The sequence below is a fragment of the Neomonachus schauinslandi genome, chromosome 1, assembly GCF_002201575.2.
Source record: "Neomonachus schauinslandi chromosome 1, ASM220157v2, whole genome shotgun sequence".
Lineage (NCBI taxonomy): Eukaryota > Metazoa > Chordata > Mammalia > Carnivora > Phocidae > Neomonachus > Neomonachus schauinslandi.
In genome coordinates, this window is record NC_058403.1 from 124,746,774 (window position 1) to 124,763,897 (window position 17,124).

Sequence of the window (17,124 nt, forward strand, 5' to 3'; positions counted from 1 at the left end):
TAGCAAGCACCTTTTAGCTTCAGTGTTTTGATACATTTTTCAGTTCTAATATTCTCAGTTATGTACCTACTTTCATGTAATTTTCAAGCCAAAGCGGACTTTAGAGTCTCTCTAGTTCAGTCTAGTCATTATATAATTGATATGAGGAGACTGGGCCCTAAAGAGACCGCCTAAGCTAGCACAGTCAGTCAGTGAGGAGTATAGAAGGCCTGGTTCCTGATCCCTAGGGAAGGGGATGTGACTGTACCATGGTGCTTCGCCTAATGTCTAAAGGCAGCATGATGGCCAAATGTGATGTGATCGATGGAGTCCACCACTTAGTAACCACTGAGGTTAAGGATCAGCCAACATTCAGAATGATCCCATACTTTGTCCATTTTCTTTAATATGTATGTGAAAATTAACATTAAAATACAGTTGGTGTAATTTTTTACTCTGTTTTAGACTTAAGTTTAATACAGTGCTCCCCTTTTCATTTGGTCGTTATACTTCTGGCCACCCCAGTCGTCCAGTTCATGGCCCTTTAATATGTGATCCTAATGTGTTTGTCTGGTTTTCTACCCTACTACATTTAAAAAATTGCAACAGAAAATATATCTGTACTATATTGAATGTTAATGGGTGTTACTGGCAAGAAAATGTTTCTTTTTTATGTGAGAGTGGGGACTGCTTGATCAGGTAAATTTCATTACTTAAGAACTCCTTAGGGCCTTTATACTCTGCTAATGTGAATTATGCACCTCCACAGAGGTTAAAATATGTGTTTCCCCCCAAACTTCTTGACCACAGAAACCCTTTTCATTGAGCATCTATAAGCAATACCCATAGATTAGGAATTGGTGATTATAGTGATAATTATCAGAATCGTAATGTAGCATTTATTGTCTTGCAACAAATACTTAGTTCAGGCAGTGTTCTAAAAGAACACAAAACTATGTTAGAGAAAAACACAGAAAATGTAATTAAAGTATTTAAGGATTTTCATGGAAAAGGAAGAATTTCTAAAACATTTTTTATCTTTTTTTAAATTCAGAACTTGAAGAAGTAAAAACTTCAGCCTTGGACAAAAACATTAGCAGAACTATTTGTAAGTGTTACTGAGTTACCGTTCTCCATCACGAGGGAAGAAAAATGGCTGATTGCAAATGCACGTGATTGTATAAGGCTTAGAGGCCTTGTAGTGTCCAGTTTGTCAAAAGATATGTGATGAGGCCTTGCTATTTACTTCACTGATGTTTTGTAGATTGGTATATAGTCAGGGGAAATGATTAGAATATTGACATTTTTGTGAAGCAAAATTCATACATATTTTATAGCAAATGATCTATAAGCAAGAATTTATATCACATCATTTCGAATGGTTATAATTAAAGTATGAACATAAAAACATGTATAAGATCCTCATCTCAATAGCAGAAGGTTAGAAAATCTGACTAGTGACCTGGATGGGTTAACCCTCAGCTAATTTCATCCAGGTGAAAATGCAAGCTTAAAGGATACTTAAAGATACGTATTTAAACCTACAGAACAGAAACTCCAAGTAGATCTTTATTTTTTGGTAATGGTTGTGTCTAGATGATATAACTTAGACTTCTTTTTTCCTTTTCTGATGTGGACACATATTGAGTCTTACACTTCCTGAGATAGTTTTAATAGCATTATCTTAAAAGGATAAAAAATTTGTGGTGGGGAGGAATTTCAAATATGCAAAAGTTGAGAGAATGCTCTGATGAACCTGCACGTGACCATTACCCTACTTCAGTAATGATCAACGTTTTGCCAGCGTTGTTCCATTGATTTCCTCCTCCTTTTCTGGATGGGTAAATGGTTGGGGAGGAGTAGAATATTTTAAAGCACAGTTCAGGCATCATATCATTTCATCCATAAATATTCCAGTATGGATTTCTTTAAAAAAGGGCAATTAAGGGGCACCTGGGTAGCTCAGTTGGTTAAGCGTTTGCCTTCGGCACAGGTCATGATTGCAGCCCGCATTGGGCTCCCTGCTCAGCGGGGAGCCTGCTTCTCCCTCTGCCCCTCCCCCTGCTTGTGCTCCCTCTCTCTCAAATAAACAAATAAAATCTTTTTTTTAAAGGTAATTAAAAAAATAACCCACAATCACCCAACACCTATTCACTTGTATTTGATTTATCACATTTAACAAAATTAACAATAATTCCTTAATAAATTCTAATAGCAGACAATTACCTTATTGTCTCAAAAATATCTTTTTATAGTTTTGCCTCCACATCAGGATCCAAATGAAGTCCACACACTCTATTTTGTTGACAGATATTTTATATTACTCAGAAATCACTCACTCCCCCCTTATATCACTTTTTTGTTGATGAAATTGAGTAATTTATCCCATCGAATTTCTCCTATCTTCATCTTTGTGGTGTTAACATACTTTTTTTTCTCCTGTAAACTGGTAATTAGATTTTGTACTTGATTAGATTTAGGACCAGCCCTTGGCAAGAGTAGTTCATAGATGGTAGTATGTGCTTCCTATTTCATCTTTTTCTCACTTCAGGAGGCAAAGAGTATCTAGCTATCCCAAAGTAGATTTTTTTTTTTTTTTAGAGATTTTATTTTATTTATTTTAGAGAGAGAGCAAGCGGGGTGGGGAGGGCAGAGGGAGAGAGAGTCTTAAGCAGACTCTGCACTCAGTGCAGAGCCCGATGCCAGGCTCGATCTCATGACCCTGAGATCATGACCTAAGCCGAAACCAAGAGTCAGACACTTTACCAACTGAGCCACGGACAGGTGCCCCCCCCCAAAGTAGACCTTTTTTGAAGGTAAAGTAATATACATTGTCTCCTTTTTTAGATTATTTCATTTGGATTTATCTCTAAGAAGAAAAAAAAAGTATCTTAAAAAATATCACTGCTCCCCAAATTTACTTTGAAAATTCTAGTGACTTTACCCATTTCTTTTATGCTAGTAGGATGTTATTTCACACAGAGAAACTAGAATATTGCGTATTCTTGGTCTCTGGCTGTCTTTTCTTCAGTACCTCTCTTCTTCCCTCCCTTTCTATCCATGCATTCAGCATCTGTTGAAAGTCTGCGATATGCCATGTGGTATGATTAAAGCAGGGGATTAAACTGAGCAAAACAGACCCTGCCCTTAAGGGTTTATAATGTAGTGGATGAGATGGACAAGGCACTAATGCAATGATAATAACATAGTGTGGCAAGCTACGATAAGGCAAGTGCAAGGTGCTTTGGGAACCCTACGGAGGGGCATATAATCTCTGAAGGAGTGAGGGACAGCTTCCTGAGGAAAAGTGGCATCTGTGTGAGACTTGAAGGGTGACCAGGTGGTGGCAGGTGAAATGTCAAAGTGAAGGAATGGGAACAGTGCATACACAAGCCTGGAATTTGGAGGTAAACAAGCAGGATACATTTGGGGGGATCTCCCCAGCAGAGTAGTGTCCTCTTCTCTGTCCTGGTGTGTGCTTGGATAGGTACTGCTAGCACCAGCCTTTAGGACCTCCCTTTTCTGCCCCTTCCAAGATTGAACAGCTTGTGGCATCCTTGAGGAAAGTCAGGCCTTCATTCAGGCTGTGTAAAGTCTAGCTGCCCTAGAAGCTATTTGGTCTTTTTGCTTTAATCTGTTCTGATTTATTGTTTTCTTGATTCAGTTTAAATTTTAGAAAGCAGTCTTAGAAGTTTTTGAAAGCTATAGCTTTTATCTTTTGCCCTTACCTATCCCCAGAACTCCACATTTGTATTTCTGTCAACTTGACATCTCCACGTAGATGTATACTGGGTACTCTTAGATACAACAAAACTCTTGATTCTCTCTCTTCCGCCAACCTGCCTTTTCCCCCCAATCTTTGTAAAGGTACCATTATCCACCTAATTCTTTAAGCCTAACTTTTGATTCTTCTTTTTCTTTTTACCCCAATATCATTCATTAGCAAGGTCTGTTGACTGTGCTTCCTGTCCATTAATTTATCTTCAGTAACATTCTTGCCCACACCATTGCTGTCTCTTTTTGGACTACTGTAGTAACTTTCTAACTTGTTCCCTGCCCCTGTCTTGCACATTCCTCAAAGCATTCTTTACACGACGTGCAGTCAGCTTGGTTTTTTTCCAGGTTTCATCATGTGTATCGTTCCTTTGCTTAATAACGATTTCCTGTCTTATGAAGGATAAAACCCAGATTCCTCAGGTTTTATTCAGTAGAATTATGATGTGAGTACTCATCATCAAAACTTACTTGATGCCTTAGTTACACCAGTTCTGCTTCTATTTGTCTTCCCTGTGCTTGCTCAGATCACATGTATCTCTGTCTCTGTGCATCTCTTCCTCAGTTTGTGTGTGTGTTCGTGTGTGTGTGTGTGTGTGTGTTGTCTGTCTGTCTTTGAGTTATTTCCCCCATTGCCAAGGTTTGCTTTCTCTTTCCCTCTCTGTTTTGAATAATAGAAAGTTGAACACAATTTCATGAGTGGGGTCTTGTTACCCTGCCCTTATCTTTAAAAATAAATAAGCAAAATAATCTGTTACTCTCATAAGAGAAAAAGACTAAAAGTTTTGTTTTTTTTTAAACGTGTGGGTCACTCTTGTCTGATCTTTCCACTCAAGACGTCACTATTGAAGAAATATGAAGGATATATAGATCTGTGCTGTCCATTATGATAACTACTAGTCACATGTGATTATTTAAAGTAATTAAAATGAAATAAAATGAAAACTGCAGTTCCTCAGTAGTACTGGCTACATTTCAAGGGCTTCATCGCCACAGGTGACCAGTGGCTCCTGTATTGGACAGCACACTAGAACATTTCCATCACTGCAGAGAGTTCTCTTGGATAGCACTGCCATACATAAAAAATGTAAAACTTGTGACTTTTGTACTCATTAATGAAAAATTTTGTTTAAAACCCTTTTTTAAAAATTCCTTCAACAACATTAAAAAAATTTTAAAAATTGTGAGAACTTATATCAACACACCACTGGTAACTGATCTTATCAAAGAGTGGGCACATGAAATGAAAATATTTTTTTACAAAGAACAGGATACTCATTGTTTATATTGGGTCATAGAGCAGTTGATAATATTTGTTTAAAAAGCTTAATGTGCTTTTCATTTTTATTTCAGATGATCCTGTACATGCAGCTCCAACCACTTCTACACGTGTGTTTTATATCAGCGTGGGGGTTTGCTGTGCAGTAATATTTCTTGTAGCAATAATATTAGCTGTTTTGCACCTTCATAGTATGAAAAGAATTGAACTGGATGACAGGTATTATACCTATTTTGGGAAAGGAAAAAAATTAAAGCGGTTATTTGCATTTACATGGGAGCCCACACACACCCATGCATTGCGGTGCACAGGGGAGGGAGGGAGGATGATCAGGTCTTGCCAAAAGAAAAATTACTGTCTTTTGTGATTACTGTCATTGTGTTTTTCTGAGTCTTTTTAAAACATTTTTTTGAAGACAGAGATTATAGTTTATTAGTTGGTGGGTAAGAAGTGAGGATCACATTTTTGTTCCCATCCCCTTTAACGTGACTCTATTCCAGACTCCTAGTACCTTTTTAAAATAGCCCTGTTTTTTCCTCCCAGTTCATCCCTCCATCATTATCCATCCATGCATCCATCCTTGCATCCAGTAAACATTTATTGAGAACCTGCTGTGATTAAACCATTGGTTCTCAACCTGGTTGCACATTATAGTCATGAGTAAGCTTTTAAAACATGGGTCCCACCTTCCAGAGATTCTGATGTAATTGGTCTGGGGTGGTGTTTGGGCCATCACTATTTTTCTTAAAGCTTCCTGGATAGTTCTAATGTGTAGCCTTGGAGATATGCTAGGTGCTGGGAATATAAAAAAATTGATGATATACCTTATAGCTTCAAATATTCATCTTTGACATTAACCTATAATTATAAAAGTTTATAAATTTGATGATTATGATTTGTGTAGTATAGTGTGAGAATAGAAAAGGTGTTTGTCCCAGCCTAGGTGGGTCAGAGATGACAGGGAGGACTTTATAGCCAGGATAGGGTGAGAGGTAAAGATGGAGTGACAGGTTTATTTTCCCAGTACATAATTATCTTTTTCCTCCTCAGTGATTCCCACTTGGTGATTGAAAGATTTCCAGCTTCTTGACTTGGCTTTCAAAGCCCTCCTTTAGTGGAGAGATATCTCCCATACTCGTTGAACCTTTCTTTCTTACTGTACCCCTACTTATGCTGCAGTCACATGATTTTATGTTCCACACTTTGGCCCTGTATATTTAGGGCCTTTACCTATACTTCAGGACTTTAGTTCATGTGTTCCTTTTGCCCACAGGGGTCCCTGCATTTTCCAAGGAAAACAGTCCAAACCTGTTCCTTCTTCAGCTTTCAACTCCCCATTGCCATTTCTTACATGAAGTCTTTTCTAAGTCTCCCAACTGCCCTCTGTTTCTTTCTCTCTCCTACCCTTGGCCTCCCCTTCTCCCTCTTTCCCTCTCTGTCTCTCTTTGGTAGCAGTTATTGTACTTTTTTCTCCTGTAATAATTTTTTGTCTCTCCCGCTAGACTGTAAGCTTTGTCCGATTAGGGAGCAGTATGTCTTACTCATTACTGAATCCCCAGGCCTACACAGTGTCATACACACAGTGGATAGGCATATTTGTGGCATAAACAAAAACACAAGGGTACAGGGAACTGGTTGGACTCAGTACCTGTCCCTAAGTACTCTCTGTCCCTCTGTTTTACTTTATCTGAGTAGAGAAGGAAGAGGAAGTTGGTAAGAATGAGAAGAGAAATACATGGGTGGGACGTGTTTCAGAATAGGTTTTGTGTATATGGTGGTGGTGAAGTTAGAATTGGGGTTTACAGAGGAAGAAATGGCATTTGGAAGCTTCTGAGTGGGAAGTAAGGTAACAGGAACATTTAGGTAAAGGAGTCACTGAGGAGCATGACATTTAGGAGTCTTGATACATTTTCCTTGAATGCTTACATGTGTGCTAGGGCTTTGAACACACATTGGACAGAGTTGTGCAAAAACTGTCAAGATACTATGGGGCATGTACCTCAGCCTGCTAAAATAATCAGTTACTACTCATGCATTGGGTGTTTCGGTTCTTTCCATTTTCAGGCATAGGTTTCCAGACATTGAATAAAAGCAACTTACATTATTGCTTGTTTTCAGAGTATAACCTAGTGGTTAAGACCATGGACTCTGGAGCCAAAGCATCTCTGAATTCTGGCTGTTCTACTTACTAGCTTTATGGCTAGTAATGTACTCAACATCTTTGTAGGCTTTTCAAGAATTCTGAGGTGGTACGAGAGTGCCACCTACTGTTCAGTTACTGGAGAGAAACAACCAGTAAATAATTTTGAGTCTGGCCATTTAACCATCAGGGTATGTTGGTTGCAGGTATTATTTAAGTAGTGGTTTTACATATATTATATAACTGGAGCCTCTCAAAAATCCTGGGAGATAGGTTTTCTTAATCCCATTTAATGGGTAAGTAAATTGAGGTCCTTTATTTTCCCCTCTTTGGGGATGGTAATGTTTCTCTTCCCTCCTCTAGACTTCTAACAACATTGATTTTTAGTCTGATCTTTGAGTAGTACTTAGAACTCCAAAAACCGGTGCTCTGTGGTTACCCACTGAAAAGACAGAAATACATGCTTAAGAGGTATTAATTTGTAGTAATCTTGAGTACAGGGTTAGCAGTTGCTTGAGCCTACCATCTTCTCGATCTCCCATATTACTGAAAGAATGTGATATAATGGAATGCTTTAAGTACTAGAGAATTCCGAAAAGTTCCATAAATTCTAAAAAGGTGGGATTGAGGAAGAAGGAAAATGTATGTGATTCAGTAAACTTGAACCAGATACGATACCCCTTCCCAAGCCTTGAGCATGTTGGTATATTTGATTTACTTTGATATTCCTTATTTGATATAGGCCATTTGATTTGAGACCATTAGTGGAAGAGGCCTGTCATTCTACTCCTTTTTTTAAAAAGCAATCTAATTGAATGGCATGGGCTCTCTTCCTAAGAGAAGACCCATAGGTCCCTAACATGGTCTTTGTGCGAGGTTCAGGCCTACTATCTATGGTGTCTGAGGACTAATACCTGCATTTCTGAATGACTGACAAGATGAACCTGCTTGAGACGGTGGAGGTAGACAAGAAAAATAGCTCTTCATTATGAAATGAAAATTTCAACATGGAATGTTTGATGGACATCCATGCATTATTGTGATGGTCATCAGGATTTTAAGCTGGTTACAATGGCTGCGTGCATTTTTATATGTACAGAAAAAGGAAATTTCTCATTGAAGCTGACTTACCAGTTATTTCTCTCAAAAATTGTTTGCAGCATCAGTGCCAGCAGTAGCTCCCAAGGGCTGTCTCAGCCATCTACCCAGACGACTCAATATCTGAGAGCCGACACACCCAACAATGCAACTCCTATCACCAGTAAGAGTTAATTTAATTCCAAAGATGATTTACTGACGTTGTCTGTGGTCTGTCTGCCAGTGGCACCTGTGTGCTTAGTTATTTGTGGGGCATGTGTACCATCCCATGTACATAGTATCTAACGTGCATAGAATTAGGCTTGATCCCCAACTTCTGCTTTCTAGAGCATTGAGTGAAACATTCTAAAATTAGAGTAGTAAAAATAATTTTTAAAAATTTAAGTTTAATTGCTAGAATTAATTTTGGGGGAGATTTCCATAGATTAATTCCATCAAAAGGGATACTGAATCGCTTCTGTAGAAATTCAGGAGGAATATTTTCAGATAGTAAGATAGACTAAGCCATTGAGCTGTATGAAAACAGAGTCTTAGATTTTAATGAATTGTTTGATAATCTTAAGGGCTGTGGACTTTACATTGTGTTTTTTTTTTTAAGATTTTATTTATTTGAAAGAGACAGAGAGCCCTCGGCAGGGGAGGGAGGGGCAGAGGGGGCAGGAGAGGGACCAACAGACTCTGCCTCTGCGCTGAGCGTGGAGCCAATCCCAGGACCCTGAGATCATGATCTGAGCTGAAACCAAAAGTCCAACGCTTAACGAGCTGAGCCAGCCAGGCATATTGTTTTTTAATCACGATAGGAAGCTAGCTGCCATTAGAATTGAGAACATGGAATCTGATTTCCTTTCTCTTTAAACAGGATTTTGATGAAAGTTTTTATACTGTAACATATTGATGTTGGGGAAAATAATCATTCTTAGAATATAATTTAGACATAATGAGGAATCAGTCTCCACACAAACAAAAAACAACATAATCATCAAGATAAACAGTAGACCAGAATCAGGACTAAATTCAGTAGTGCTATTGATTAATTAGGTTCTTACAGGCCTGTTGTGGTCTTTCTTTCTTTCTTTTTTTTTAAAAGATTTATGTATTTATTTATTTGACAGAGAGAGTGAGTGTGAGAGCAAGCACAAGCAGGGGGAGTGGCAGGCAGGCAGAGGGATAGGGAGAAGCAGGCTCCCTGCTGAGCAAGGAGCCCGATGTGGGGCTCGATCCCAGGACGCCGGGATCATGACCTGAGCTGAAGGCAGACGCTTAACGACTGAGCCACCCAGGCGCCCCGAATCCTAGTTCTTTTTAACAGCAAACAGTATTGAAAGACCACGACAGGGGTGCCTGGATGGCTCAGTCGGTTAAGCGGCTGCCTTTGGCTCAGGTCATGATCCCAGGGTCCTGGGATCGAGCCCCACATCGGGCTCCTTGCTCAGCAGGGAGCCTGCTTCTCCCTATCCCACTCCCCCTGCTTGTGTTCCCTCTTTCGCTGTGTTTCTCTCTGTCAAATAAATAAAATCTTTAAAAAAAAAAAAAAAGAACTAGGATTCTTTAGGGAAGTGGATGATTTCAGGACTAAGTCAGAAATGAACAAGATAAACCTGGGACATGTTGAGATGGGACATTTGAGCATCAAAAAGAGTGACTGCAGTGACTTGAAACTGAATATGTAAAAATCCATGAGTTTGTAATAGTTTTTGAAAAAGTTGATCATGATCATGTGAGGTAACTAATAATGCCTCATTCTGATGACTGGCTATATGAACTGTATTTCATATTTCAGTGGTTTCAGAGTAACCAGGTAGTGCTGGTTGGTGAGGGAAAATGCTTCTTTACAGAAGAATCCTACTTAATAAATGTGGAAGGAGTGATAGAAAATCATATTTGCAACCTCTATTAAAATATTTGATTCAGGAAAAGATCATCAATGTTTAAAACCTTGTGAACAAAGGGAAATGGGATCATTTGAGGGATCAGACTGTCACAGTCTCACTCCACTAATGAAACTTTGCATCGCTGACAGTCGGACAGCTAGATATTTTGTACTCCCACATGTGATATACCATCCATAGAGTATTTTTATCTCCCTTCCCCACTCCAAGAGTTAACCTGCACCTAATCACAGCTGTGGAACTGACTGGCAGTTTACAAGAAATACAGGGATAGAGGAACAAGTTAAATGATACTGGAAGAAGCAGATGCTGGATATTCTCTAGGATAACTGAGCTGGTTTCTTTAATAAGAGTGGCAAGAAAAAGAAGAGGGGAAAGAGGGAATGCTCAAGATTAAGTAAAATTTATAAGAAATCATGACAATAGTTACCATCACTGCCAATGAAAGAAAGAATTATATGCCCTTTAGAAGATATGATGACAATTATGAAAGTAGTTCAAACTATCAGAAGAAACAAATCATTGCTTTTAATGTTTAGATGTCAAGCTTTGCTCATTAGTCAATTCTTGATTGTGACTATGACCTTGAAGAAGTAGAGATTCAATTATTATTATTATTATTATTTTTAAAGATTTTATTTATTTGAAAGAGAGCGACACAGCAAGAGAGGGAACACAAGCAGGGGGTAGTGAGAGAGGGAGAAGCAGGCTTCCCACCGAGCAGGGAGCCCGAGGTGGGGCTCGATCCCAGGACCCTGGGACCATGACCTGAGCCGGAGGCAGACACTTAACAACTGAGCCACTCAGGCGCCCCGAGATTCAATTATTATGTACTAAAAGGAAAATACTTTTTAAAAGTCCATCAAAATTATTTATTAAAAATATTTTTAGATACTATCTATAAGAAGTATTATTTTTAGGGCGCCTGGGTGGCTCAGTTGGTTAAGCGACTGCCTTCGGCTCAGGTCATGATCCTGGAGTCCCTGGATCGAGTCCCGCATCGGGCTCCCTGCTCAGCAGGGAGTCTGCTTTGCCCTCTGACCCTATCCCTTCTCATGTGTTCTCTCTCATTCTCTCTCTCTCAAAATAAATAAATAAAATCTTTAAAAAAAAAAAAAAAAGAAGTATTATTTTTATGGACATTATCTTAAGGAGATAGATAGTTCATTTATTATGTATGGCAAAAACAAACACTTTTTAAAAATACAATGGAGGGCGCCTGGGTGGCTCAGTTGGTTAAGCGACTGCCTTCGGCTCAGGTCATGATCCTGGAGTCCCGGGATCGAGTCCCGCATCGGGCTCCCTGCTCGGCGGGGAGCCTGCTTCTCCCTCTGACCCTCCCCCTTCTCATGTGCTCTCACATTCTCTCTCTCTCAAATAAATAAATAAAATCTTAATAAATAAATAAATAAATAAATACATAAAAATAAAAATACAATGGAAATTCATTTGTGTATAAATAAAAAGAGACAAAAGAGAGGAGTAAAAAAATATTTGAAGACAGAATGGCCAAGAATTTTCCAAAATAACAAAACACAACAGACCACAGATCCGAGAAACTCCCAACAACTCCGGTAGGATTAAACATATACAAATACAGACACATACCTGCATATATCCTATTCATACTGCTGATCAATGGAATCAGGTGTTGTCAGCTTAATCCATTGGTCACAAAGCTCCCAAGCATATCATCTAGATACTGTAGCAGCCATTGGTGACGGTCATCTAGGTCTGCTAACTCTTCAGGGAGTTTTCTTCCCATATGTTTACCGAAGTGCATAAATCTTAGAGATACCATTCCAGTTTTTACTTGCTGATGCTGAATCCTTCTTTGATTCTAACATTTTTTTCTTGGAATGAAAAGTTTAAGTTATGGCTAGGTAATTTTGTTTTTGCTGCCAATGTAGTAAGAATGGGAAATATGGGAGCTGAGAAACAGATGTATCTCACAGTGATTTGACCAGGCTATATAAAACGAGATTGATTAAATTGATCAGATGTTTTGTTAGAAAAGATAGTTTTACAAACATCTATTCATTTGAAAAGTTTTTTTGTTAGGAGACTATATTAGAAAATCTTTGGGAAAAAGTCCATAAAAGGGATTAAATTAAACACTATGAGTCAAAGCTTATTTCATTTGGCTGAAAGGCAGTTGAAGTGGTGGTAATGGTAATATTCATTTTAGTGTTTATTGTTTTAATTACTTATTTTAAGATTTTGGGGTAGGTGAAAAGTTTTTTTTTTAAATTTAGTGTGGTCTTTATAGGTAATTTTCCCTGTTCATGTCTGTGCCTTTTTCCTTTTATGATTTTTACATTTATTTATTCCTGTGAGTTGAGTCCTGAGGTTTTGACTGAATTAATTGACCCTGATGGCATAATAAGGGTATTTATATTTCTTGGTCTGGCTTTGTTGGCTCCTCAGGTTATCCTACCCTGCGGATAGAGAAGAATGACCTGAGAAGTGTCACTCTTTTGGAGGCCAAAGCTAAGGTGAAGGATATAGCAATATCCAGGGAGAGGATAACTTTAAAAGATGTACTCCAAGAAGGTATTTATTATCTCAAAACCAGTTTCTCAAGGAGGATTTAATGTTAGCACTTTAAATTTTTTTATTTCAAATTTTAAGAATTTCATCTCTTTGTGTTTAAGGGTAGAAGTGCATAATTTATTTCCTTTATAAAACTGATTTTCATTTTTTATTTCTTTAGATCTTTAATTTGCCTTAATACAGCTTTGGCATAATTCTTAATTTTCAAGTATATTAAAGCATATATTATATATTAGCGTTTTTTACCTTTAAATACATTTTCATTCTTGTTTAAAGATGATATCACCACCTAGCAAGTCTATTTGCTGTGACAGATAGTATGGGGACTCTAGCAGACAGAGCAAGCATGGGCTTTGGAGTTACACCCAACTTCCAATCCCAGTCTCACGATTTATCACTGTGTGACCTTGGAGAAATCATTTAATGTCTTCCACGTCCAATTTCCTCTCCTATAAATTGAGACTATATTGTCTGTTGTTGAACTAGGTGTGAAGATCAAATGAAATGATGCATTAAGTGAACTAACACACAATAGATATTTTATAGATGTTATTACCCTTCCCTTCCCCACTTGTTGGTCCTTCTTTTCTTTCTTGAGTTTTAGGGTATTAATTGGGGAGATGGCTGACAGAAGAGTATAGAAATTAATAATAAAGTACTTCATTGAGCCCCTCAAGTTGTTAAAGAGAATTACCTTTCTCTTTCCACAATCCAGTTTGGAATGTTTTAAATATATATGAGTCATTCTGAATTCATCTCTTGGTTGAGATGGTTATAGGTCAATCACAGCTAAGAGAGAGGCTTGAACTGCCCCCAGTGACAAATAGTAATTAAAAGAAGCAAATTTTTTGGGTCTATTTTTGAATGTATGATGGGGGTCCATTTTTCTCCTTTGTTATTCTGAAACTAAGCCTAGAAGCTAACTCATAAATGCCTCTACTGATACCCAATTACTGAGTTCCGGTATTCCTGGCTATAACATTAGTTTATTTTGGATAATTCAGAAAGAATTCTCATATACTTAGTTTAAATATGACATTTCTAAAAGCACGTTAAAATATTTCTTAGTTACAAAGAATTTCTCTTTCTTGCTTTTAAAAATTTATTTATTTTTTTAAAGACTTTTTTTTTTTAAAAGATTTTATTTATTTGACAGTGAGAGATACAGCGAGAGAGGGAACACAAGCAGGGGGAGTGGGAGAGGGAGAAGCAGGCTTCCTGCCGAGCAGGGAGCCTGATGCGGGGCTCGATCCCAGGACCCCAGGATCATGACCTGAGCCGAAGGCAGACACTTAACGACTGAGCCACCCAGGCGCCCCTAAAGACTTTTTATTAGAGGGAGAGAGAAGGACAAAGCTTGAGCAGGGGGAAGGGGCAGAGGGAGAGAAACGAGCAGACTCCCTGCTGAGCAGGGAGCCCAATGCAGGGGATGATTAATGATCTCATTAATTATTATTTTTCCTTTAGGTACTTTTGGGCGTATTTTCCATGGGATTTTAGTAGATGAAAAAGATCCAAATAAAGAAAAACAAGCATTTGTAAAAACAGTTAAAGGTAGGATTTTTTTCCATACTATTTCCAGAATGCTTTCCTAAGGTGGATCATGCCAATGAAATTTCATCTCAAATTCTCAGTCTGTGCCTGACTTTAAGTCAGTCCATGGTAATTTAGCTGATATGAGACTAACTTTTGAGAAAATTTGGGTTGTTCTCATAAGGTATAGAAAATAGAGTTCTAATAATTTAAGATGTTAAAACACTAGTTATTACCCACGTTTGTAGTTAAACTACATCCATTTGACTTCATTGTTGCTGTATCTAATACTGTGTTTTCCTAGGTAAAAATTTTGTTTTTTCCCTCTTAAAAACATTATCAGTTTTTCTTTCTTTCCTCCTTCCCACTCCCAATACTGCAGTCTATAAAGAATAAAAAAATGAACCCCAGACTAAAAGTACCTTATGTGAATAGCCTTGTTCACTTTCCTCCCACTCCCCCTGCCTTTTTTCTGCTGTTATATATAATGCTGCAGAAAATATCCATGTGTGTATGTCTACTTTTTGGCTTACTTTTATAGGTATAGCTGTAGTTGGCATTGCTGTCCCAAGAGGTGTTTACATTTAAAATTTTGATAGATACTCTCTGATTGTTTGCTAAAGGGTAGCATACTTTATGTTATCATGAACAGAATACCTATATTCACATAATCTCCTTTTGGAGAAATTTGATGCTTAATTTTTCACCTTATAATTGATATTTATAAAAGTTTAAATCTTAGTTATATCTGTTTGCTCATTTTAAGAGAAAGAAAAATGTAATTTATAGGGTGCCTCATGTCTGACAGTGTCTGATACAGATAGATGACAGGATGTTAATTTTGAAAAAAACAAATTTAGCATTTTGATGTAGAAATAGAGGGAAAAATTAAATTCAGTTTTATATGTAGGAGGTGACAGTTTTATTAAATTTTCGAAGTTAGTTTATAAGATCATATGTTTTTAAATCTTAAATGAATTCATGTAAAGTATGAAGGGTTTATGTTTATTGTTTCTAAAAAGCTGTACTAACCTAACAAAAAAATGTGAAATTTGATTTTTTTTAATTTAGCAAAATTGCTTGCTTAAGGATCCTGCAAAAACATACACACATAGACACTAAACCACTAAACCACCACACAAACCGCTAAACAAGTGGTTTAACTTACTATACTGTTCAGTATGTATTTTATCTACCTACTTCTAGCCCCAAAGCACTTTTAAAAGGTAATATTTAAGTTAGGTCCATTAGATTTCCTGACTAGTTTTGAAGAATATTTTACATATTACTCTTTGTAAATGTAAAATTTGAACCCTAAGTTTAATAACTGTTGACTTTTGTCACATTTCCCCCATTTTTAAGGAAATATTTCTCTAATTTTAATATTTCTTCTGGGGTTTATACGTAATCTGTGGGCAGTTTACAACTGGGCTGTTACTAATTTGTTCTGAATGAATCTTGAATTAGCAGAAGAGCCTTCTAATCAGAATTGGATTGATTTAGGGTTGGAAGCGGGGGGGGGGGGGAAGGAAATAATAGTGATAAGAAAACACAATGCGGATACTGGGACTGTTTCACAAGATAAGATTTCTCCTTCCGGATACACTTGAAATTGTAGTCACTTGGTTGTTTCTACGCCTTACTACTGTAATTATAATGTTCCTTCTGAGCTAGCGGGAAATAAGAGAAAGCATAGTGAGTCCTTAAGCCAAGATGTGGTCCTGGTTTGCATGAGAAACAAAGAGGAAGTGCATTGACCACAGCCCTTGCCTCAAAATTATTAGATAACTCCACATGATTGGGTATTTCTGAGATTTACTCTTTTGGAATGTTATTATTTTTTTAATTGAAGCTATGTAGAGCTGGCCAAGTTCTTTCACAAATCCGTATGCTTTGTTACATGCCTCACAATTAGAAGTGCAGCTTAAAATGCAAGAAGAAAGTTTTCAAAAGATTATTACCCTTTGCAAAGCTTTAGGCATAAGCAAGAAATTGCAGTTTGGCTTCTTAAAATATTCATAAATTTGCACAGAGACTTAATGGACATTCTAATAAAAATTTACAGAGATTAAAATTAGGAATCTGAATTTCACAGTGAATATTGTGAAATTGAATTCGATAGAATTAATTAATTTGAGGTTATTGGTGTTAGGGTCTTGTTTTGTTTCATAGCTGCTAATATTTTGCAATTTTGAAATAAGTTTTTTTATCATTTTGTTTTTTCTTGTAACATTTTGGAATGTAAGTATTTGAGTATTTTTTTTTCAAATGTATACATCTTAAAATAGACATTTCAGTATTTAAAATTAAAAGACTTGGACTAGACTGGGAAAGGAATCCAGGAAATTGATTTTTTCTTACTAAATGGATAAAATTATTTTTTCCCAAACTCAGAGTGTTCTTAGATCATCATCCAGTTCAGGTGTCCCTTGCTTAATAGAGTATGCTTATTAAAGTTAAGAATTTGAAAAAAATTATGCATAAAATGACATGCCCTGAAAAATTAACTTTTACTTGGTTCTTAATACCCTTGACAGGAAAGTAAACAATTACTAACTGGGTGCAGACCTCCAGCTATTACTATTGCAATCTGAAAAAGACCCTACTGGTCCCCAAATCATCCTGGCCATAATTTATTTTTTTATTTTTAAGATTTTATTTATTTATTTGATAGAGACACAGCGAGAGAGGGAACACAAGCAGGGGGAGTGGGAGAGGGAGGAGCAGGCTTCCCGCTGAGCAGGGAGCCCGATGCGGGGCTCCATCCCAGGACCCTGGTCTCACGACCTGAGCCGAAGGCAGACGCTTAATAGCTGTGCTACCCGGGTGCCCCATGGCCATAATTTAATTAAAATTTATTTAGACTACAGAAAGAGAAA

At 37.4% G+C, this 17,124-nt stretch overlaps 1 protein-coding gene across 1 annotated transcript in view; it reads left to right on the forward strand.

Moving 5' to 3' along the window:
* Positions 1-17,124, forward strand: part of RYK (receptor like tyrosine kinase) — a 94,152-nt gene that overhangs the window by 47,596 nt on the left and 29,432 nt on the right. The window contains exons 6-10 of the mRNA XM_044912562.1: positions 1,034-1,087; positions 5,107-5,251; positions 8,333-8,433; positions 12,587-12,712; positions 14,180-14,266. Coding sequence (XP_044768497.1) covers positions 1,034-1,087; positions 5,107-5,251; positions 8,333-8,433; positions 12,587-12,712; positions 14,180-14,266 — 513 coding nt within the window. The remainder of the gene's footprint in view (positions 1-1,033; positions 1,088-5,106; positions 5,252-8,332; positions 8,434-12,586; positions 12,713-14,179; positions 14,267-17,124) is intronic.